This window comes from Nestor notabilis, unplaced genomic scaffold (assembly GCF_000696875.1).
Source record: "Nestor notabilis isolate BGI_N333 unplaced genomic scaffold, ASM69687v1 scaffold229, whole genome shotgun sequence".
NCBI classification, from domain to species: Eukaryota; Metazoa; Chordata; class Aves; order Psittaciformes; family Psittacidae; genus Nestor; species Nestor notabilis.
In genome coordinates, this window is record NW_009943155.1 from 47,537 (window position 1) to 67,688 (window position 20,152).

Sequence of the window (20,152 nt, forward strand, 5' to 3'; positions counted from 1 at the left end):
GCACTGCCATGACCTTCCCTGGCTCCTGAATTCATTTTAACAGGTAAGAAAATAACAGCATAGCTAATGAATATGAGCTTTTTGTTACTATTTGCTTCTGTACTTTAAACAGAACAGTCATAGGAAGAACAGCATGAAGGATTACAGAAAAGTGTAGTGTTGGCATAGAAGAAAGCTTGAAGAAAGATAACCCACAGTATTAGATTTGTGCTTTTATACTCTCCTTACAGCAAGCAGTAGCCAGAGGTCTCAGTGTGACTGTAGAGAGCCCACTGCACCAGGCTCTGTATATGAGCAGAATGCAAGCCCTTGGCTCAGCAAAGTTGTAACCTAAAATGACTGGCGTTAACAGTTATGTTAAATGATGTTCTGGAAAGTCAATTATTTATATTGGATACAAATAAAGCTGTTATTTTTGAAATTCACAGCAATTATCTAAACACTCCCATGACTGAACTTCATCTGCTATCTTTGCAAAAAGCAGGGTAATGCAGACGGAAAAGAACAAATTCAAACTCCTCATATACCAGACTGGTTCTAAATTAATTGTAAATGTTCAGGAAAAAGGCATACATCATTGTGGACTACTCAACATACTCTCAATCAATGCACAGAAGTGATCAGCAAAAACCAGATGTGAGGCTGGAGGTCAGAGAACAATAGGAATCAGCCTCTGCTGCCGGTATAAACTGGAATATTCAGCTTGGAAATATGGTAATCAGTTCTGCTCCTGTCCCTACTCACCTACCCTGGGTCACTAAAAATCAAATGTAGGAATAGAAAAGGTCCACAGAAGAGTGACAATTAATATTATTAGACAAGTGAAGACTTGCCATCTGAGAAGAGATAAGAGAATAACTGTTTAGTTCAGAGAGCAGATAAATACACAGTACACTGATAATAGTATATACAATGAATGATCATGGGAAGGTAAACACAATGTTCTTTCTTTTTCTTTCTCATGATACTCAGGCAAAAGGGACCTCCAACTTTTTAAACACATTTTAGCATATAAAATGAAACTAGGCATAATTAGTTTTCCCAAAGTACCCCAAAGACCTTAGCAGAATTTAGAAGAAATTACATATTTATGTGAATAATAAGAATGCCCACAGCTGCAATACCAGGATTTTTAAAAAAAGACAGGAGATAAGAGCTTTTGTTCACAGCCAAAGGATTGCCAGCCATGTATGAACTAGTCATAGGCCAGAGAGGATAGGTAGAAAGAATGATCAACATCACCATGATTATCATCACCACCACCTCGGTTATTAATCACAGAATCATGGAATGGTTTGTGTTGGAAGGGACTTCTCCAGGCTGAACCAGCCCAGCTCTCTCAGCCTGTCTCCATAGCAGAGCTGCTCCAGTCCCCAGAGCATCTCTGTGGTCTCCTCTGGACTCACTCCAACAGCTCCACATCCTTCTTATGTCAGGGGCCCCAGAGCTGGATGCAGCACTGCAGGGGACAGGTCTTGCTTACTGCCAAGCATTGAAGCTTCAGCCACATGCCAGAACTCCACACTGCTGGTACAGGATGGGCACATATTGCCCAGTCTGCCCTTGTGCCAGGGACAGAAGACGGGGCTGGAAAAGGCACCCAAGGACAAACAGCTGCTCTTCAACTAGGCTGACATAGCAGATGTTAAGAAGCCTATAGTTCATGGTGCTCTTCAGATCTGCCAGATCACACGTGTTTTCTTAATAGGAACTCAAGCTGAACCAGGGTTGACTCTACACCTCCCTCTTCTTAGACAGTGCCCCAACACAGGCTTACACGCTGGCGATGGCTACATGAAATCATTGCAAGCAGGGCAGCTGGATATTGCACGTGTAAGCATGCAGGGGTCTCCTCCGAAGTGTGGGGCCCGTGAAGTATCTCAACTGGTGCTGGAGAAATGTCGGAGAATATCTGGACTAGAGATAAATTTCTATTCTTAAAATGTGGGTTTATTGCACCAGACAGTGCTGTTGCAGGTCAGATTGACAAGGCTCTTTTGCAAATGTTGATTTCAGTTATTTTGACCTTGGCAGATATAAAAATTTTATCTGGAGTCTGCCACAAAGTGATGCCCCTCCCACAGATCTTTTTTATTATTTTAAAAGAGAGAGAGGACACAAAGATACAAGAAGCACCTGAGCTCCTGAAAAGAAAAATAACTCATTAAGTGCTCGATCCTTCAGAGACTAGAGTTTGGCGACCACTTCGGACTGACATCCTTGAGTTATATTTTACTGCATGCAATCTGCCAAACAACTGGGATTTGCTTACAGCTGATTAGAATAGGAAGCTTGTATATTATGCATGTCTAAGAGGGAACATAGCTTGATCTAATGCAAAATAAGGAAGATACTGTGTAGCAAGCATAAAATGTCTGCTCTTGCATTTTCTGAAGACATACAGCAATGACCCTGAGCAAAACCACTTGAACTTTCAGACAGTAAGATGATCTTGCCTAGGTCTAAATTGTAAATTGAACTTTACTGAATGCCTTTGCAAAGTGCCTGCACTCACAGATCTCAAAGCATTTCATAAGCATGAACGTCAAACAAAGATCCTAAAAAAACACTCCCTACATCTCAAAGGACTTAAAGAAGTTGAACCTCCCACTGCAAGTTGCTGACTAACAAACACCTTATGATAGAATAAAGATGGTAAATAATGTAGCCACCTGATGTTTCCCTCTGCATTAAGATCAAATATACATCGGAGCCATTCTGACAGATTTTAGCTAATTTGCTCCTGAGAAATGTTCCGTAATTTCTGTAGATAGCCTGCTTACTGCTCGGCCATTGCTCAAGTTAGGAAGTTTTTCCTAATGCTTAACACCAGTCTTCCTTGGTATCTAAGGAGTTATAGGATTTTAGTACCTTACTCATCCCTTATTTAAAGTTTGGCTCAGTCTCCCAAGCAGGCAGAAGATCTCTTCAGCCTGGAGAAGAGAAGGCTCTGGGGAGCCTCCCAGTGCCCAAAGGGGCTCACAAGAAAAGCTGGAGAGGGGCGTTTGACATATGCTTGCAGGGACAGGACAAGGGGGAATGACTTTAAACTGACAGAGAGGAGACTGAGATGAGATCTGAGGAAGAAGTTCTTCCCTGTGAGGGCAGTGAGGCCCTGGCACAGGGTGCCCAGAGAAGCTGTGGCTGCCCCATCCCTGGCAGTGTTCAAGGCCAGGTTGGACACAGGGGCTTGGAGCAACCTGCTCTAGTGAAAGATGCCCCTGCCTATGGCAGGGGCTTGGAACTTGGATGAGCTTTAAGGTCCCTTCCAACCCAAACCATTTCGTGATTCTATGACGTGTATTTTACAGTTGACAATGGCAAGTCACTGAAAGGTTCAATGCCATGCAATATTCATAAGGACAGCAGAGCATAACTCTCAGCACTCCTCACCTCCCAGTAGGCTGCGAAACAAACCTGAAGAAGACAAGCAGCATTCCCAAGCCAACCAATGGACATCGTTATATTGATGAGAAACTGATGTTCTGTTTCTAACAATGTACAAGCCTAATGGAAGGGGCCGAAAGACATTACTTCCTGCTCTGTTGTCAGCTTGAAAAGGGAGAAACGCAATGAATCCAAAACTTAAATCTCTACCAAAGCCTTGCACAGGAAACTTAGATCCCCTATGGGGCCAGTATTAAGGTTCTGCTAGAAGACATAACTAAGAGTAATGGGATGAAATTAACTAAGAAAATATCCTAACTGAATTTCAGGAGGTAATAGAGCTCTTATTTTCCCCAGGGAAGCCGTGGAAGCCCCAGCGCTCAGGAGAGAGGCAGTAATAGCGCTTCCACAATCGGAAGAATTTCTAATAACGCATGTCAGGGCTGATATCACTCAGTGCCAGAACCACGCATAGGGCTCTGCTGGCCCAGCCCGGCACTGGCTTGCTGGAACCACTGCAGGAGGAGCTTCTTTCAGGAAGATAGATGATGCTAAATATTCTCCAGCGTAAGCATGCAGCTGATGGAGACCGAACAGTGACTGGTTTTGGCAGGGAGATAACTTTCCTCGGCAACCTGGCTCCACTTTAAAGCAGGAACAAGAATACAACCTGGTCAAAATTAACGAAGAGTTTGGCAGTGTAATAGACTCCTGCTCCATGGCAAAAATCAAAGGACACCTCTTCCATGATGCCACCACAACTGTCAGCATGACCATGCTGTTAACTAAAGCAGAAATTCATCCAGCTGAGAGTAAACAAAATCAGAACAAAACCAAGCAGATCAAAAAAACACCATGGAAAAACTATTTATCATTTTGTTTAACTTCCCCTTACTGTGCTCTCACTTGCGCACTCCTGTCATTCACCCTGGGCCAGTTCTGGCACACCCTTGTTGCACAGCAAGCTGAACCAATTCAATAAAATGCAGGGGGAAATAAAAAGAATTTATTTTTTTCTGAACCAAGCTGAATTGGCTGGTATTTCCCTCAGACAAGAAACATACCTGGCACAAAGCGGGGTGGCAGGAGCTGGGAAACTGAGGAGGAGGGAATTGAGAAGGGCAATGAGACAGGGTAACACCTAAGGATGAGATGGTGACAAACTTAATTCCGCTCAGCTATATCATGAAACTATACCCTGAGTATCTTGTGAAATCTAAACCCATTTCTCTTATGAATACAAGCTGCCTTGGATCACAAGGCCAGGTGGAATGCCTGACTCTGTTTTGCCATCTATGAAATGGGGATACTAAGTAGCTGTATCATCTAGTCATATTTAATCTAAATATATCCTTACAAAAGGATGCTTCGAAAACACAGACAAACGTTAAAATAGAAAAACAGACCCATAAAATCAAACCAAATAACCCTCAACCAGAAAGCAAAGTCCCTGCTCCCTAGACAAACTGAAATACTTTCAACTGATGAATTATTCATTTTGTTTAGAGCAGAATTTTCAGTTATTTTAATTTAATCTTTCGATAAAACATATACTTAAAAAACAACACTCAGACCTCCCCTTCCTCCCCCCCCTCAATCTTTAATGGCACCTAACAGAAATGCCTTAAAACAGGTATACAGTCATTCGTTCTGCTGCCAATCTTGGATGTTTTTTTGCCTGAAAAAGAAGATAAACCTCAACTCCAACATATGATGAGAAGCACAAATCACTTGAGGAAAAAAAAAAGAAAAGGACAAGACAACACAGTTTCATTAAAAAGAGAAAACCTTAAGGAAATTTTCAATTTCATAATTATAATGAGAGGGGTTGAAAAGAAGTAAAGCAGAGAAAAGAAAAAAAAAATCTGTGGGACAAGATGTAATGAAAAACACTAAACTGAACCAGAGACAGACTTTCAAGTTTAACCTCAGAAAGGACTATTGTAGTCTTAGCTCTGTTCCCAAAGGAGGGTAAGCCACACGCCATCACCACCACACACAAAACTCAGCATATTTCATGAGCAGGAGGCTGAAGAAGAGAACAGGTCAAGGTTGATATCACTAGAACAGCAGCGAGAGGGAGCTTGCACTGCAGTTGTCTGAACCACACCTAGTCTGCAGTTAAATATAGAACTTTACTTTCTGGAACTATTGCTCCTCTTAACCTTCAGAGCATAAATATTCGGAGAGATATTTAAGAGCAAAAAAAAAAAGGGGGGGGGGGGGGGGAAGAAAGAGAGCTGAATCTATTGTCCGAAATCTAAGCCTACCAACTAATAAACTAGCCTGGGAGAATTTCCAAAAAAGCAGTGAAGACTGGAGAATTGAATTACAGAAACCACAAACAGCATTCCGGAAATCCAGTATAAACCAATTAGTTTCTTTAATACACATACCCTGTATACAGACACTTATGTACATTAGACATTTAAGCGTATGTGCTGACCCTAACTCTAATCTTAATTATATCAGGTTGGCACCAATATAATAATTAATTGCACTAGCATTTTTATTTATTTTTTAATAAGAGAAACTAGCCCTTCAACCCTCACCCTCCTCATGCAGTTCATGTGCCAAATCCTGACTGGTGCTGTGCATTTTCAGTTGGAGAGCCTGCTCCTAGAAGCAAACCTCTCTAATTTTGCAATCAAATTCAGATTCTTTCCTTGAAGTACTCTCAGCTGGTTTGACACATCGACTTTTAGCAACTGCATTTCTTATCAACTGAATCAAAGTCAGAAGCACATACTACAATTAACTGATATAACAGCCCAAGACTTTGATCCTCACCAAAAATATGTTTACATAGCTTCTCACCAACGTTTCAGAATTTATAGGAAGAAGTAATTCTGCATTACCTCCATGGGTTTCCATTAAGGTCTAGATCCAGCCCTCTTCAGGCATTTAACTAAATCACCAAAGTTAGGTCTAATTGCACAAGGCATCTCTTTTGTAGCCAGAGAGGAAGGAGCATATAACCCTCATACGAGTTGCATTAGTGGGATGGAATTGCCTTCTAGATTTCTATTTCTCATTGCTGAATAGCTAGAAACCAAGATGAACAAGCACTTTACTGAGGTTCCCAAATAAGAATCTCAAAACTAGGTGCCTAAATCCCTGCGTGCACCAAAAACTAGGTGTACCATCAAGATGCTGCAGGACACACAAACATAATGCAATTAAATTTGCACTGATTAAGGAAAATAGTCCATTAAACTGAGTAAGATGCCTCCACTCACAATCAAAACTTAATCCTTCAGAAGAAAACGTAAATTACCAGAGAAATGGCACCAGACCACATGCAATGCTGAACACCATTTCAGTGGGCCAAATGCTTATTCCTGACCCTATGGCATCCAGTGATCCTGATCTGCTTGGGCCAGACAGCCAGGAGTCTGGTTACCTCCAACCTGGCTGCTGTTAATCAGCCATATTACTCACATGCCTAGAGGACTCCAGTGACTTATAAGTGAAATTAGCTTCTTCCTAAGGCTCACAAGAGGGTACTCCTCTCCCACTCTTTCAAAACTTGTCATGTAAAACAGCTCATCCTTACCACTCAGCTAGGCCTATTAAAGTGTAACAGTTAAACAACCATAGTCCTAACTTGCTTTATGGTGTAGTTTTACTGTCACACGAAGCTTTTACCACAGCTTGAGTTTACTGTGTTCTTGCCTCAAGTAAACGTCCTCAGCCATGCTTTCCAGTACCCACACCCAAGGCTGTGAAATCCAGTGCTCGCAGTGACCTAGCAAAGGTTTTGCAAATAAATATTAACGCCAAGATTAAGACAATGTGGCAAGAAGTCTCCATGAAACAGCAGAATATGAAGAAAACCCCAGCAGCAAAGACCTTGCAGAGCACAAGACATAGCAAACAAACCCAAGAATGACAAAGAAGAAAAAATTAGATCAAGTGATTATGTACCTGTATATACAACTGAATGATTTCCAATATCAACACTGACTTGCTTCTTTCCATATCCAAAACCAAATCTCATGCCTTTTTAACAGACATATGCCAAACCATTACAGGTTGCCTGACTTCTTCAGAGTGTCACAACAGAGACTGGCTTTGGGAGAGGTCTGAAGGAGGAAAGGGGAGTACTTGCTTAGCTTTCTCTTTCTGCTCTGTGTTCCTACAGCACCTAGCACAAAGGAGTCTAAGGCACTATCATGATTCAAACAGCAAATAACAGCAGTTATCGTACCTCCGGCCAGACGGAAACCAAGAAAAACACCCATGCCCAAAAATCTCTCATTTTACTGCAGAGTAACTCAGTATTTCACACACAGAGGGGTTAATAAGGACATGGTACTATCCTGAAGGTACATAGCGTTGTAATGATTTTGTCATTTTACATATTGCACTCAGGATGGTCATACAAGCATTTTAAAGTTCTAAAGATCCTACTGCACATTGTACCACCTGTGTGGAAGGGGACACCAGAAAAACCCAGTCCCCTACACCATCAGACTTCAGGACTTTGCATTAGTTTGGTCTAGCAAAGCAGAACAGTTTTCAAACATTTACAATATTTCCTTTGGGGAAACATTCAGCCAAAGCTGAAAACATCCATGCAGTGCCAGGACAGAATAGGAAAACAAACACTTAAGTTACTGGTCTCAGCCCTGCTAAGACCCTGTGATAGCCTGTGGCCACACAGATGTATGTCCATCTTGTTTGTAAAATGGCTTGGGTCCCTGAGGGAGCTCAGAGTGTTGGTCTTAGCTTAGGCAAAAGGAGGCACTCTCCTGCTCCTAATCAGTTCCAAAGGCCCATTTTTCATGCAAGAAAAATGAAAGAGAAGCATTATAGAAATGGCAAAAGATCTTAAAAATCTGCTGGCCAAGAACTCAATGGAGTTGCAAGCCAGAGAGAAGTATAGCACACACAGTCATCTGGTGCTTCCATGGAAAGGAGGTTCCTCATGCTCTCAGAGGGAAGATAACTCCTCCCAGCCATTTAGCCCTTACCAGAAATAACATTCATTCCTAAACTACATTTGAGTTCACTAGCCGTTTTCTATTATACAACATTATCCACAAAAGAGACATTAGTGTAAGGAGAGGGAAAGGCAAAGCACATAGGCAGCCAGGAGCCCAGATTCAGAGTGCTTCGTCTCTGCAGGACTGAAGGGCTGGGAGCTCTAATGATCACCTGCCACTCTGCATATGTATTTGAAAGATCCACTTTGCTCTGTACTGTTCCCAGCTCATGTAAAAGGGTTGTAAGAGCCTTTTTGGACAAGGAATCTACTGCTTGTTAGACAAAGTTCTGCATCCTGAACAGTTACAGTGGTGCAGAAATGGCAGTTACCAACTATAAAATAACATGACTCATTATGAGGACATATCAGTAAACTGGAAAAGGAGAAATGCAGAATGTAAAGAGCATGCAGACCCTTCACCAAGCCAGAGCCTGTGTTAGGCTAAATGGAAGGTTTCAGCAAAAGCAAAGGAAGAGCTGAAGACCAATGCTCCCAGACTGAGATATGGACAAGATATTTTAGGGGCTACAAAAAATGAGGTATTGTTCCCAAAGCAGTATAATACTTTTTAAAACAGAAGCAGTAAAATAGTTCCTCTTACTCTATCATCTAAAATCAAATGATTAGATTTTATTGGCTTGAGTTGCTAAAACACATCCATGAAAATGAAGCTGGTGTTCAACGGAGCAGGAAAAAGGATACTTGCATTGGCTTTAAAATGCCCATCTCTGAAACCCCAAAGTGACGTACCTTTCCATAACAGCCAGGCACTCCTTTCTCCATGTGAACCGACTGCCTCGCCGTAGTCTGAAGGTCCCAGAGGTAGCTGTGACTGGGGGAGGCGTCTGTCTCCATTCTGGCTCTTCTATTGGGATAGGAGCGGGTCTCATGCTTAATGTAGCCCCTAAGAATAATAAATAACTGTGTTTCCTAATGGATTAAAAAACATGCTCATTTTCTCACTCCTGCTCATGAAAAAAGACAAGACAGATGATGAAATCATTCAAACTAAAAAAGCAAAGCATTATCAAACACAGACACCTTGAAGACACACAAAGCCAGCTAGAGTTCCCATCCCCAGCCTCCAAGCCAGAGACGTATCAGGTGAGCATGGAAATGTAAGGGAGACATAACTGAGCTGACAGCCTCTTCTAAAAAGCTGTCCGGTCTTCACTGAGAGGAAAGGGTGAGCTATGCCCCAGCTGGGATTTATTTAGGTGTGCTGCTACCTTTTCTGCCAAAAAATGGGAAATAACAGGTTTCTCTTTAATTGTACACCAGTCTCAGGAAGCAAAATGTAAATTTATACCAAAGGTATTTCAACATTCCCAAAGAGCTGAGTAAACACTTGAAGTAGCTCCACCAATAGAAACACACCCTGTAACCTGAACAAACATGGGACTCCGAAGTGCTAGGTTGCCTGAAAAAGTCACCGAAAGCAGATTAACATCACGCCTTTCATCTTCTGCCCCCCTTCTACGGATTCATTTTTCTTTTCAAGAATCCTGAGCTGGAAAGCATCAAGCAAGAGACAAGACTTGGCAAAATGCCTTCAGAAAAGGCCCTTTGAAACTTACCACTGATTCTTTCCACAAGAGAGTCTCTCAGTTAATAAATCAAGATAAATCAAGGAATCTGAAAGACTGATCTTTCATACATCCCTTGGTGAGTATGGGAACCTGGTACAGGACATTAGTACATAAAACAGGGTACATTCTGAAGGACAGCTTTGTGCTCAGTGACTTCTTTTGGAGGGAAGAAATAGCTGTTCTTGTGTGCAAAAAACTTAAAAAACCCCAGTTGTACGAAAAGATAAATCACTACTGGTATTGCATGTGCATACTGAGCTCTACTGGAATTCACGCACTGAACTAGCCTGGATAGATCCAAGAGAAGCAGGCAACTCTGCTCACACCAGGAATACAGTATTGTGCACACGTAAAAGCAGAGCTGAAACAGCAAATCCCTCTGGGTACGCAGACTTACTCAGAATGGTTAGGATTTAATCATGAAAACATACTGTGTTAGTGAAACAAAACTGCTTCTTTAATATAAAACAGAGTAAAAGGGTCAAGGGAATTTAAAGTTTAACCAATAAACAAATTCCTAGAGTTAAAAAGCAAGAAATTAGCTATTTAGGCACTTGGCTGTGTTCCTTTCCAGAAATGCAGTGAGTATTTTCCTTACTGCCAGGGGCTTGCACCGGTGTTAGGTATCAGAGCCCAAAAGAATTTAAAATTCTTTCCCAGGAGAAGTCTCTAGGAAGGGAAGCCCACAAATGCTGCCTTGCATGCATAACGGATGGTGCCTCTTCCTAATTCCCAGCTAATAAGCCTACACAGATTACTTAGTTTTATTGACATGTGAAATATCTCCTATATTACCAATTTATCAGCCATTTCAAGGAAACTTCCTTAACTACTCTTTCTAGTTCTTGCACAGTTTAGGGGTCTGGGTCAGTATCAAGTTGCTAGGATTTAAATATTAAATTAAAAAAGAGTCAGGGGAGAATAGGACAAGAAATTAGCTTTCCCTGAATTGCCTTAGCAGTACACTTTCCCTGCCTAAGGATTTTATTTCAAAAGGGAGAGTATAGAAATCTCAGTGATGCCTAACAATTTAATTGTAGATTTAGATTAGATATTAGGAAAAAATTTTTCACTGTGACAGTGCTGAGGCGCTGGCACAGGTTGCCCAGAGAAGCTGTGGCTGCCCCATCCCTGGCAGTGTTCAAGGCCAGGTTGGACACAGGGGCTTTGAGCAATCTGGTCTAGTGAAAGATGTCCCTGTCCACGGCAGGGCGGTTGGAACTTGATGACCTTTAAGGTCCCTTCCAACCCAAACCATTCCGTGACTCCAGGACCAAGGTAAGAGGCACAAAGTGTTTCTGTTAAATGTGCCTGAGATTTTTTCAGACAAAGGTTGGAAAAAAATCTGCATTTAAAACATAACTTTGCTCCTGCTGCTTTTATGTTCTCTTATTGAACAGAGATGCTTGCTTTGTTTTAGTAGCCTTGCAAGATCAATTTACCTATTTCTCTTTTATATGGGGTAACATCAGTATCAGAAGCAGAAAGGTCAGAAAGAAGTATGCCGAGAATTACAAGCAAGTACTCATCACTGGTTTTTACACACAAATAAAGACAGAAGCATCTGAATGCATAGAGAGGCCCAAACACGCTTGGCTGCACAAGCGGCAAAAGTGGAGGACATATGCACTACTGTCACTTTTGATAAGTTAACTAAGGAGCTTTTCTTCATGGCCCTCAATTAAGTGAGCATTTGGGGATCCCTTTTGTTCTGCTGTTCAAATGCTTCATTTCAATCTTCTTGCCACCCAGCTCCACTTCTTTACAACTTAGTAAGTTACATTCTCGTTACTAGGTCAGATTCTTTTACAAATCCCTCAAATGCTTTTAAGAAGTGGAAATTCTCTCTTGACCAGAATGAGCACAGCAAAGGCAGTATAAGATTTTCATCTTGGTATATGCATCAAAGAGCAAGACATCTATAAGGGGTATAGAGGTGAAGCATCTGGGAAGAACCGCTTTTGCAGACAAAAATGAAATGCAACATCTCTCACTCCCTGCCAGGGCCATGCACCTTTTGCAACAGTACTGTATTTCCATTGTGCCAGGTATGACTTGGAGGATGCTGCAGGTGGGTTTTTGGGAGAGGAGGCAAGAGTGGTACTCTAGAGCTGGAATGCAGCTCTCTCTATTCACAGAACTCCTCATGGCAAAGGCCTGCCTTCTCTCAGCACATCCCAGACACTTTCCTGAAGAAAGAGCATTGCTCTTAGAAGTGTCACATGCAATTGCTGATCCACATCACGTGTCTCAGAGAGGCCCCATCATAAAGGGGTCATGTGCAAAATGTTTGGAGCAAGCCTCAGGCCATCTCCCAGCTCCAAGAAACCATTTCCCGGCAAGCCTTTCCAGCAAGTACCTATCATATATTATACTGATAAGAACAGATGTCATGCTGTATTTTTAGCCAGGCTGACCCAAGATCACATAATAAACACCTTTCAGTTACTTCTGAGCTAGGCTAGATTTGAATCAGCAGCCTGCACAGCAAAACGTTCCCTACAGATCTCATTGCTTGGATAGAGAGGATCAAAACGGACTATTTTCTCTTTACTCTGTAAAACAGCAAATCACCAACAATACATTTCCAGTTCAAATCTCATGGAATACCCAGCCCCTGATTTTTTCTTTTCATTTTTTTCCTTCAGAAGGCTTTTCTTTCATAGCTAAATAAGAACTGCTGTGGGAATAACACAAGAGATGCTACAACTTGATAATAAGTACCTTTCTTTTTCCCTTTTGTTCAAGGAGGAAGAGCACATGGTTTTCTCCAAGGTGACCACAGCTGCCTTTTTATTACAGAAGACTGGCAGAAATAAATATACAGACTAAATGGAAGCAGTCTGTATCCATCTGTAACTTCAACACATCATTTCTAGATGCCAGCTTCAGTTTGCAGTACACAGAGGCAAAAGACACGCTAAACTTACTCATGACAAACTTTCCACATTACCCAAGATCCAGTGCCTGCCAAATCAGGCCAGCAACTACCAATGTAAAAAGGAATATTTATTTATTTATTTAAAACTCACAGGCTCTGAAAAAAAGTCAGAACATTATAGGACTCTGTGCACTCATATACTGGCTTCTGAAACATATACTATTTATCTACTGCCAAAATGCTCTCAGTCCTCTACAAAACACAAGAGATATGGTGCCTGTCTGAAAAAAGCTTGATCTAAATTAAAAGCATCTCTATTAATTGGATTAAAGACCTTTCAAACACTAGCATTTAGCATTGACTTCTTTGTTCAACAAAAAACTGCTTTTCACCCTAATTGGCAACTGCTTCCAGAAAAAACTTTATAATCATTAGTACACTGGAATTCGCATCATTGCCATTAACTCTGACATCACTCCTACCAGGAAAACGTTGATCCAGAAATTTTTGAGCAAGATTATTGCATACACTAGGAAAAGTTGTTTTATTTTCCTGATCCATGAGACTTAGTCTCTTTTGCAATGTTCAAGTCGGCTGTTGACTGAACACCCATCACCAAAGATAGGAGAAGTACAGAACCTATCCATGCAAACTCACAATCAAAATCAAGCAAATAACAAACAGCATATTCAAGAGGTCAAAGCAAGCTGACAAATAAGGAAAGCGATGGAATTGCTGAGTCCCTTCTGCATAGGAGCAACATCCCAACAGCAGCAACATCTCAAAAATGCTGTAAGGCTCCACAACACAAAGTTCTTGGGTTAGCAGACGGAGGACTGCTTGTGGATGATTTAAAGCATTATATAGCACATTACACATTTGAAAAAAGAAAAATAAAATCCTTTTTGATGCATTTATAAGTCCTCTTTTGGTTATATAAGCACAGTAATAGACAGTCCCTGCTGTGAGGAGCTTACAGGCAAGGCAGGCAAGTCACACAATGGAAACAGACCCATCTTTATCTAGGAGATGGGAAAGTGAGGTGCAAAGGCTAAGTCATTTGCTACATGTCGTACAGAAAAACTGACAGAGCCAAGGAAAGACTACAGGTCTGCCAAGTGATCTCCAATGCTTTCTGTACAAAACAACTATTCCTTGTTTAGAGTTCATAAATTGATTATATTTGATATCCTAGTCCTTCAAAACTGTTTCAATTTTAAGCACAAGTTTTCTTTCCATTACTACCCAAACAAATTCAGTCAGAAAATGGACTAACTCTGAAAATCCAGTTTTCTAAAATAAGGAATTGAAGAAAAGGGGGGAACTAAAAGCTCCCAAAGACCTCGCTTTGTCCATTGGTAACTCAAACTTGTAGGTGCTTCTCCACAGAGAGACCTGACTCTATCAGTCAAAGGAGAAGGACTGAGATTTTATTCCCAGCAGCTGGAATTGGATAGATGGGATATATGAGAATATAAAGCCAAATGTCACTTCCTAGTAATTGAGCAAATAGAAAAAACACATGCTAGTCATTTAATCTCTTAGATTTCTTGAAAGGAGGACAAACTTTTGCACTCTACAGAGAGTGCAATGACAGCATTGCTTCTTTTGAACATGGCAGGAAGAAGTTCGCTGATTTTCTCATTTTCTGACCCTAAAGACGACAGCAGAATGGCTAGTCTAGTCTACTAATCACTGGATGCTGTAAGTAGTATCCAAATCTTAGGCTCCAAATTGGTTTTGTAACAGTAATTTAAAGCCAGGGTTCTTTGGACAAGGTTGTACTTTTCTTAATACACTATATACGCTTGCAGGTATGCATGTTAATTATCTCTTGGCTAGCCAGTCTGACCTGCAATATAGTAGATGGCAGTAATTCAAAGCAGTGGATTATCCTACAATAAATAAATAAATACCACCACATTTTCCTCAAGTAGACTTTTCCAACAGCTACAGGAAAACTGAGAGCTCCCTCCTTTACCTCAGTCCCTAGAAATAAACCAAATGTTTCTTGGTTCTAAAGGGAATTTAAATGCATCCAAATAGTCCCTTGGCATAGGCTGAGGAAGCATTTTTCTTTTTACACTTCTTGGAAATGCTTTTATTTGAAAATAAGTTACACTTGAGCAACGACTCAAGAATTTTTTCCATGTGTGTATAAAGAAAAGTGAACAAGACTTTGGGAAAACAGTGCATCAGAGAAGTAGAGGTTAATGTTAAGTCATTTCAATTTAAGCCATAACCTTCAGCGTTGTAAGTCTTCCTTCCTTAGATGTTTCTCAAGAGTGAAAGGACAAACAAGACGTGAGCTTGTGGATATGGGGAAAGAAAGAAGTTTAAGAGGAGGAAGTAAAAATTTTAGTGCTAAGTTTGACATGGCTTCTCTTACCTCGGCACAGAATACTAGTTCTTAAACAGCTCCAAACAGCAAGAAAAGATGCAAGGCCATAAGAAAGATCCACATAACAGTTTTCACTGTTAGGGGAGGACTTTTGTTTTGTTTTGGGTTTTTTTGTTGCATTTTTTTCCCCACAATACATCTTCCAAAACCCCTCTAGTTCTCTCCACTGTTTTGGAGGCATTACCTTGCATAAAAGGTAAGTGGCTGAGAGTTACTTCATAGGGTACAACTTGAGGCTTTCAAAGCAGGTGATACTGAACAGTTGTATCCAGTAACTTTGATAATCCTTAATATCACAATTCCACCCACTGCAAAATCAAGGCTTCTTGGCAATCTCTGCAGCTTGCCAGCACCTTACAACCCCTAGCACTTTCATTCTTTAAAACCATTTTCTAAATAGTTGCTTAACAGAAAGGATGGGCTCAGCCATCGATTTGAACCAGCCCAACTTTCAGCTCAAGTTTTTCATTCTCAAGCCAACTGACAGCTTCAGGCTCTTGATTTTCAGCTTATACACAAAGCAAAAGTTGTAAAGATCTGTTTTCACTGGAATTTTTCTTAATAGAATTTTGGATATTAAAGCCGAGTTCACATTAGGGAGCCTGAGTCTCAGGTTTCTTAAAACAATTAGACAGTTAATTTAATCATGCCATTGTTTAAAGGAAATTGAATGTAAATATTTTGATCTTTACAATAAAACCACCAAAAGGGAAAAATAAGAACTGTTGTCAAAAAAAAAAATCTATGGAGAAGAACAATGGAAGGAAATTAATTCTACTGTTATTTTGAAGATTGCTGGTTAGTGAAAGATAACGAGGAGCTTTTCTTTTTGTATTTAAGATCTATTTTGAGATTCGAAGAAGCAGGTGGGATTTGAGAGGCACATCTCCAACTTACCACTCTAACTATCAACATCCCATCCAATGCAAAACCCTCTGAAGTTATCCCAGAGTTCCTCTCCACAAAACTGCCTATTTTTTTATGCAACATTCTATTATGCAGCCGTTATTAATGTTTTTTATTTGTTTGTTCTGAAAAGCTTCAGCATATATTTCATGTTACCTGACTACAACTTCACTGAAAGCTTCTGATTCCCAGCACTGGCTAGCACTGACAGGACAGGTCAAGTAACAGGACTGAGGAACTGGATGGATACCTATGGATTAGTCAGCTATAGATCATTTACTGCAAAGTGCACATTTGTTCCTACTCTCCTAAAAAAAGTAAACTGGTCAGAGGGAATACCCCTACACGACACCAGACCAAGAGGCGAATGATAAAAAACAGTTTCCATAAATAAAACAGCAGGAGATGTTTAGGCTGTATTTGTTTACCAGGATTTGTCTTCTCAAGCTGGTACCATCTGTAAAATGCCCTTTTCTTCTGCTCACTCAGGTCCGACCCCTGCTGCAACAGCCAATGGGAGATCCGGCTCTGACTGATACCTGTTAAAAAACCAGAACAAAAGATAAAAAAGAGAGAAAGAGGAGGAGAAAGCTTGTTCTTTTTAAAACATTTTAAATTGGTTTATATACTGATAAAATGTTGTCTTAAAAAGCTCAGGAACTCATAATGTTTCAACCACAGAAAAAGTAGAGTTCAATCTTGCCCCCCCTATACCTACCTGTTTTAACTTCTCCCTGCTATCTTCAACTTTACTCAAGGTACATCCTGGAATCAGCACAATCAACCTACCAGCAAAGAGGGTACAAACTGGGAAGCCAGATCTACCACTGACTTGAACTGTCCACAACTTCCCCGATTCCAAAATTTCTTCATCTGTGAAATTGGAACAAGTCCCTTACCCACTATTATAAATAAATAATGATAGTTAGGAGATTGTTATCATTCAATGCTTGAAAAAGAAGGGAGATAAACACAGAAATAGTTTATGTGATATAGATCAGATCAGCCCAGAAATGGAGCAAGCCAACTATCAGTAGCTGTAACAGCAGCCAGAAAACAAAAGACAAAGGACAGCTGTCTGTCAGCAAAGCAGGATTCATGCTCTAGGTATCCACACAAGGTTAGGGACAGAAAGTTCTAGAGTTTTTAAAGCAAGAATTCTAAGAAAATAGTAAAATGGGAAAAACATGTAGAAATTAACAGCTACCTCCAAAGTGTGACATTGAATGAAGGATCAATGCAGAAAGGGAAAAGAAGTGATTAGAAGGAAAAGAACCCAACAATGCAAGAGGTTTAAAAGTGGGCTAAGAGGTTCATTTAAAATATATATGTAGTTTGCTGAATAACTGAAGCAGTACTAGAGGATTTCCAGTGCTTTCCACAAGACTCCTCAGCTAGCAAAAAGGGTTAACAACATCTAAACTCACCTTAGAAGTAAAGTTTTAGGAGCCTCTCCAAGAAACAATATACTGCTGAATACCACCTGTGCCACCACCTGCTTGGTGATAACACTGAGGCAGGTAGAAGGCTGGTTTTCACATGGAAACCAAACTACCTCTCCCCTCTCGAGATGCATCAAGGTTTTATAAGATCTCATAAGCATATTTAACTCATGAAAAACAACCCCCTGTAGTTTTACCACTTCTAATAATGGGAAAAATCCTATTATTTACTATGTGTGGGGTTTGGTTTGTTTTTTGTTTAGCTGTTTTTTGGGGTTTTTGTTTTTGCATTGAAACACTGAAGCTAGTTAACTTTACAATGACACAACTTGACTCTCAAGTATCATATTCAGGGGAATTTTCTCCAACCAGATTTTTACAGTTCGGAGTTTATGCTCTTAACTGTTCTTCCTTAGAGAGGATTTCAGAGCCTATGAAGTTTTAATTGTCCTGGGGAAAAGGGATAGGTGTATTTTGTTTTGAGTGCAGAAGCTTAGTGCTATTCAATAGAGCTCTGCCCACAAAACCTACTCAGGTCTGGCTTTGTTTCCTGTACATCTACTGATGTTCTTAACACCCATTCTCAGAGACTGCATTTGCCCCACAGCTGGAAGAGTTCAGAAACAGCTGGGGCAGTCAGGAGTTGATTACCCCCACTGGGATATATTACTGAGTTTGTATTAGTTGGGAAGTGAAATTATTCAGCTAAACACAGACCTCAGATTCTGCCAAGTTTACATCGAGTAACTGTGGAAGCATACAATTTGGTAGCAAAATAAGCCAATAAAAGTCGATAAACCTCTCTGACCCAAAACAAGGCTTCAGTCTAATTGAAATCTTGTAATCCAGATGCCTGATGGGCAGTGAAAAGACCAAGTTTTGAAAATTTGCAGCTCTTCCCTTATTATTATGATTTTGAAAAGCCATTTCTTTAACACAGTGCTGTGGGTCACAACTGTTCATGTCTGCTTTTGGCTGCTTGGCTCCTATTAATCAATGGGTAACAGCACCATTAATTAACTTGTTTACTACAGTCCACTTACGCTTACGGCAGTGAATTAGTATTTGTTGAGTGTTTGGATAACAACATAAGATACAAATGAAAAGCATTAGTACATAAAATTATAAATAGAGATTAAGTATCTTCAACAAGAGTCTACTGGAAAATCCAAATGCAGCTCAAGAGGCTGTCTGACAGGGTCATAAAGTGGTACAGATGTTAGCCACTCCAGACAATGTGCTCGAGACAAAGCAAAGGAGTAGGAGCCAGAAGATTCAAGCTGTGTACCTCCATGTCCACATTTGACCCATTGCAAGTCCTCAGTGTTTATAAAGTTGTTTCTGCGAAATGGAGCTTTGTAAAGGATGCCGAGATGTACAAATTCGATGATAAATTCTCAGTACATTATTATTTGACTATGGCATCTTGTGAACAGGGCTGCAGTCCATAGCACTTTTTGCATTAGCAAAAAGCCCACAGCCCATCTTGCACTTTGGTTTACACACCTCCATAGCAATGCTGCAACCCCAGAGAACATGCCTGGTATGGCTTAGGCAGCTGATCTTTGGTTTGGTCATAGGAAAGTAGCGGATAACCTCTAGAAGACCTTTTGAAGTTCCATATCCTATCATTCTTTTCTCCTTTTTTATTCTTCTCTTTGTTTCAGAGATCTGTAGTAAGAGCCAACCTTCTTAAATGTTTCCTTTACCTATACCAATCGTCCTGTTTCTGGTTTTAAGATATAAGTATCTTTCATCTGCACCTTAACTTGGTTTAGAGGCCCCAGAATTGTATATTCCAACAGCTTGACTGGTTCAAGGTCCGTAACAGAAGAACTGATGTAGAATCACCTAGATTCTAGTGCAGTGTCTTAATCACAAACCCATCTTCACTCCTTTCAATTAAAAAAAACATACCCCCAGATTGTCACATCAGAGTTTCTTGCATCTTGAGCAGGTTTTGCACAGTTGACTTACAGGGACAATGACTAGTACTATCACCAGTACCCTCCTGTCACACTGTCTATAATCATGCTACTTTAGGAAATTGCACTGGCAGGGAAAAATAAATCAGTCTGCTGCCAGAAGCAGATTAATGAAATAAGTTCTCTGCAGTACTGAAAATACAGCTGTCTTGAGGAAATTCACTCTCAAACTGAAACACAGACCTCCAGGAAGACTGCAATCCTCTGGGCTCCACATCAGGTCATGAAGACATCGTAATAGGACAACTAGTCTTCTCACAGAAAATAATTAAGGAAGAAGTGGTAATCACAAAGAATTACAGCAATTCCAATGTCAGGCTGAGAGAGTCGGGGTTGTTCAGCCTGGAACAGGGAGGCTCCAGGGAGACCTTAGAGCAGCTTCCGGTCCGTAAAGGGGCTCACAAGAAAGCTGGAGAGGGGCTTTGACAAGGGCCTGTAGGGACAGGACAAGGGGAAAGGCTTTAAATGGACAGAGGGAGATTTAGATGACATCTTGGGAAGAAGTTGTTCCCTGTGAGGGTGGTGAGGCGCTGGCACAGGTTGCCCAGAGAAGCTGTGGCTGCCCCATCCC

The 20,152-nt window shown here is 40.8% G+C and overlaps 1 protein-coding gene across 1 annotated transcript in view; it reads right to left on the bottom strand.

Moving 5' to 3' along the window:
* Nucleotides 1–20,152, bottom strand: part of HMBOX1 (homeobox containing 1) — a 62,665-nt gene that overhangs the window by 21,998 nt on the left and 20,515 nt on the right. Inside the window, exons 4-5 of the mRNA XM_010021769.1 lie at nucleotides 16,583–16,693; nucleotides 9,128–9,281 (exon numbers count right to left, since the gene is read on the bottom strand). Of these exons, the coding sequence (XP_010020071.1) occupies nucleotides 9,128–9,281; nucleotides 16,583–16,693 (265 nt within the window). The remainder of the gene's footprint in view (nucleotides 1–9,127; nucleotides 9,282–16,582; nucleotides 16,694–20,152) is intronic.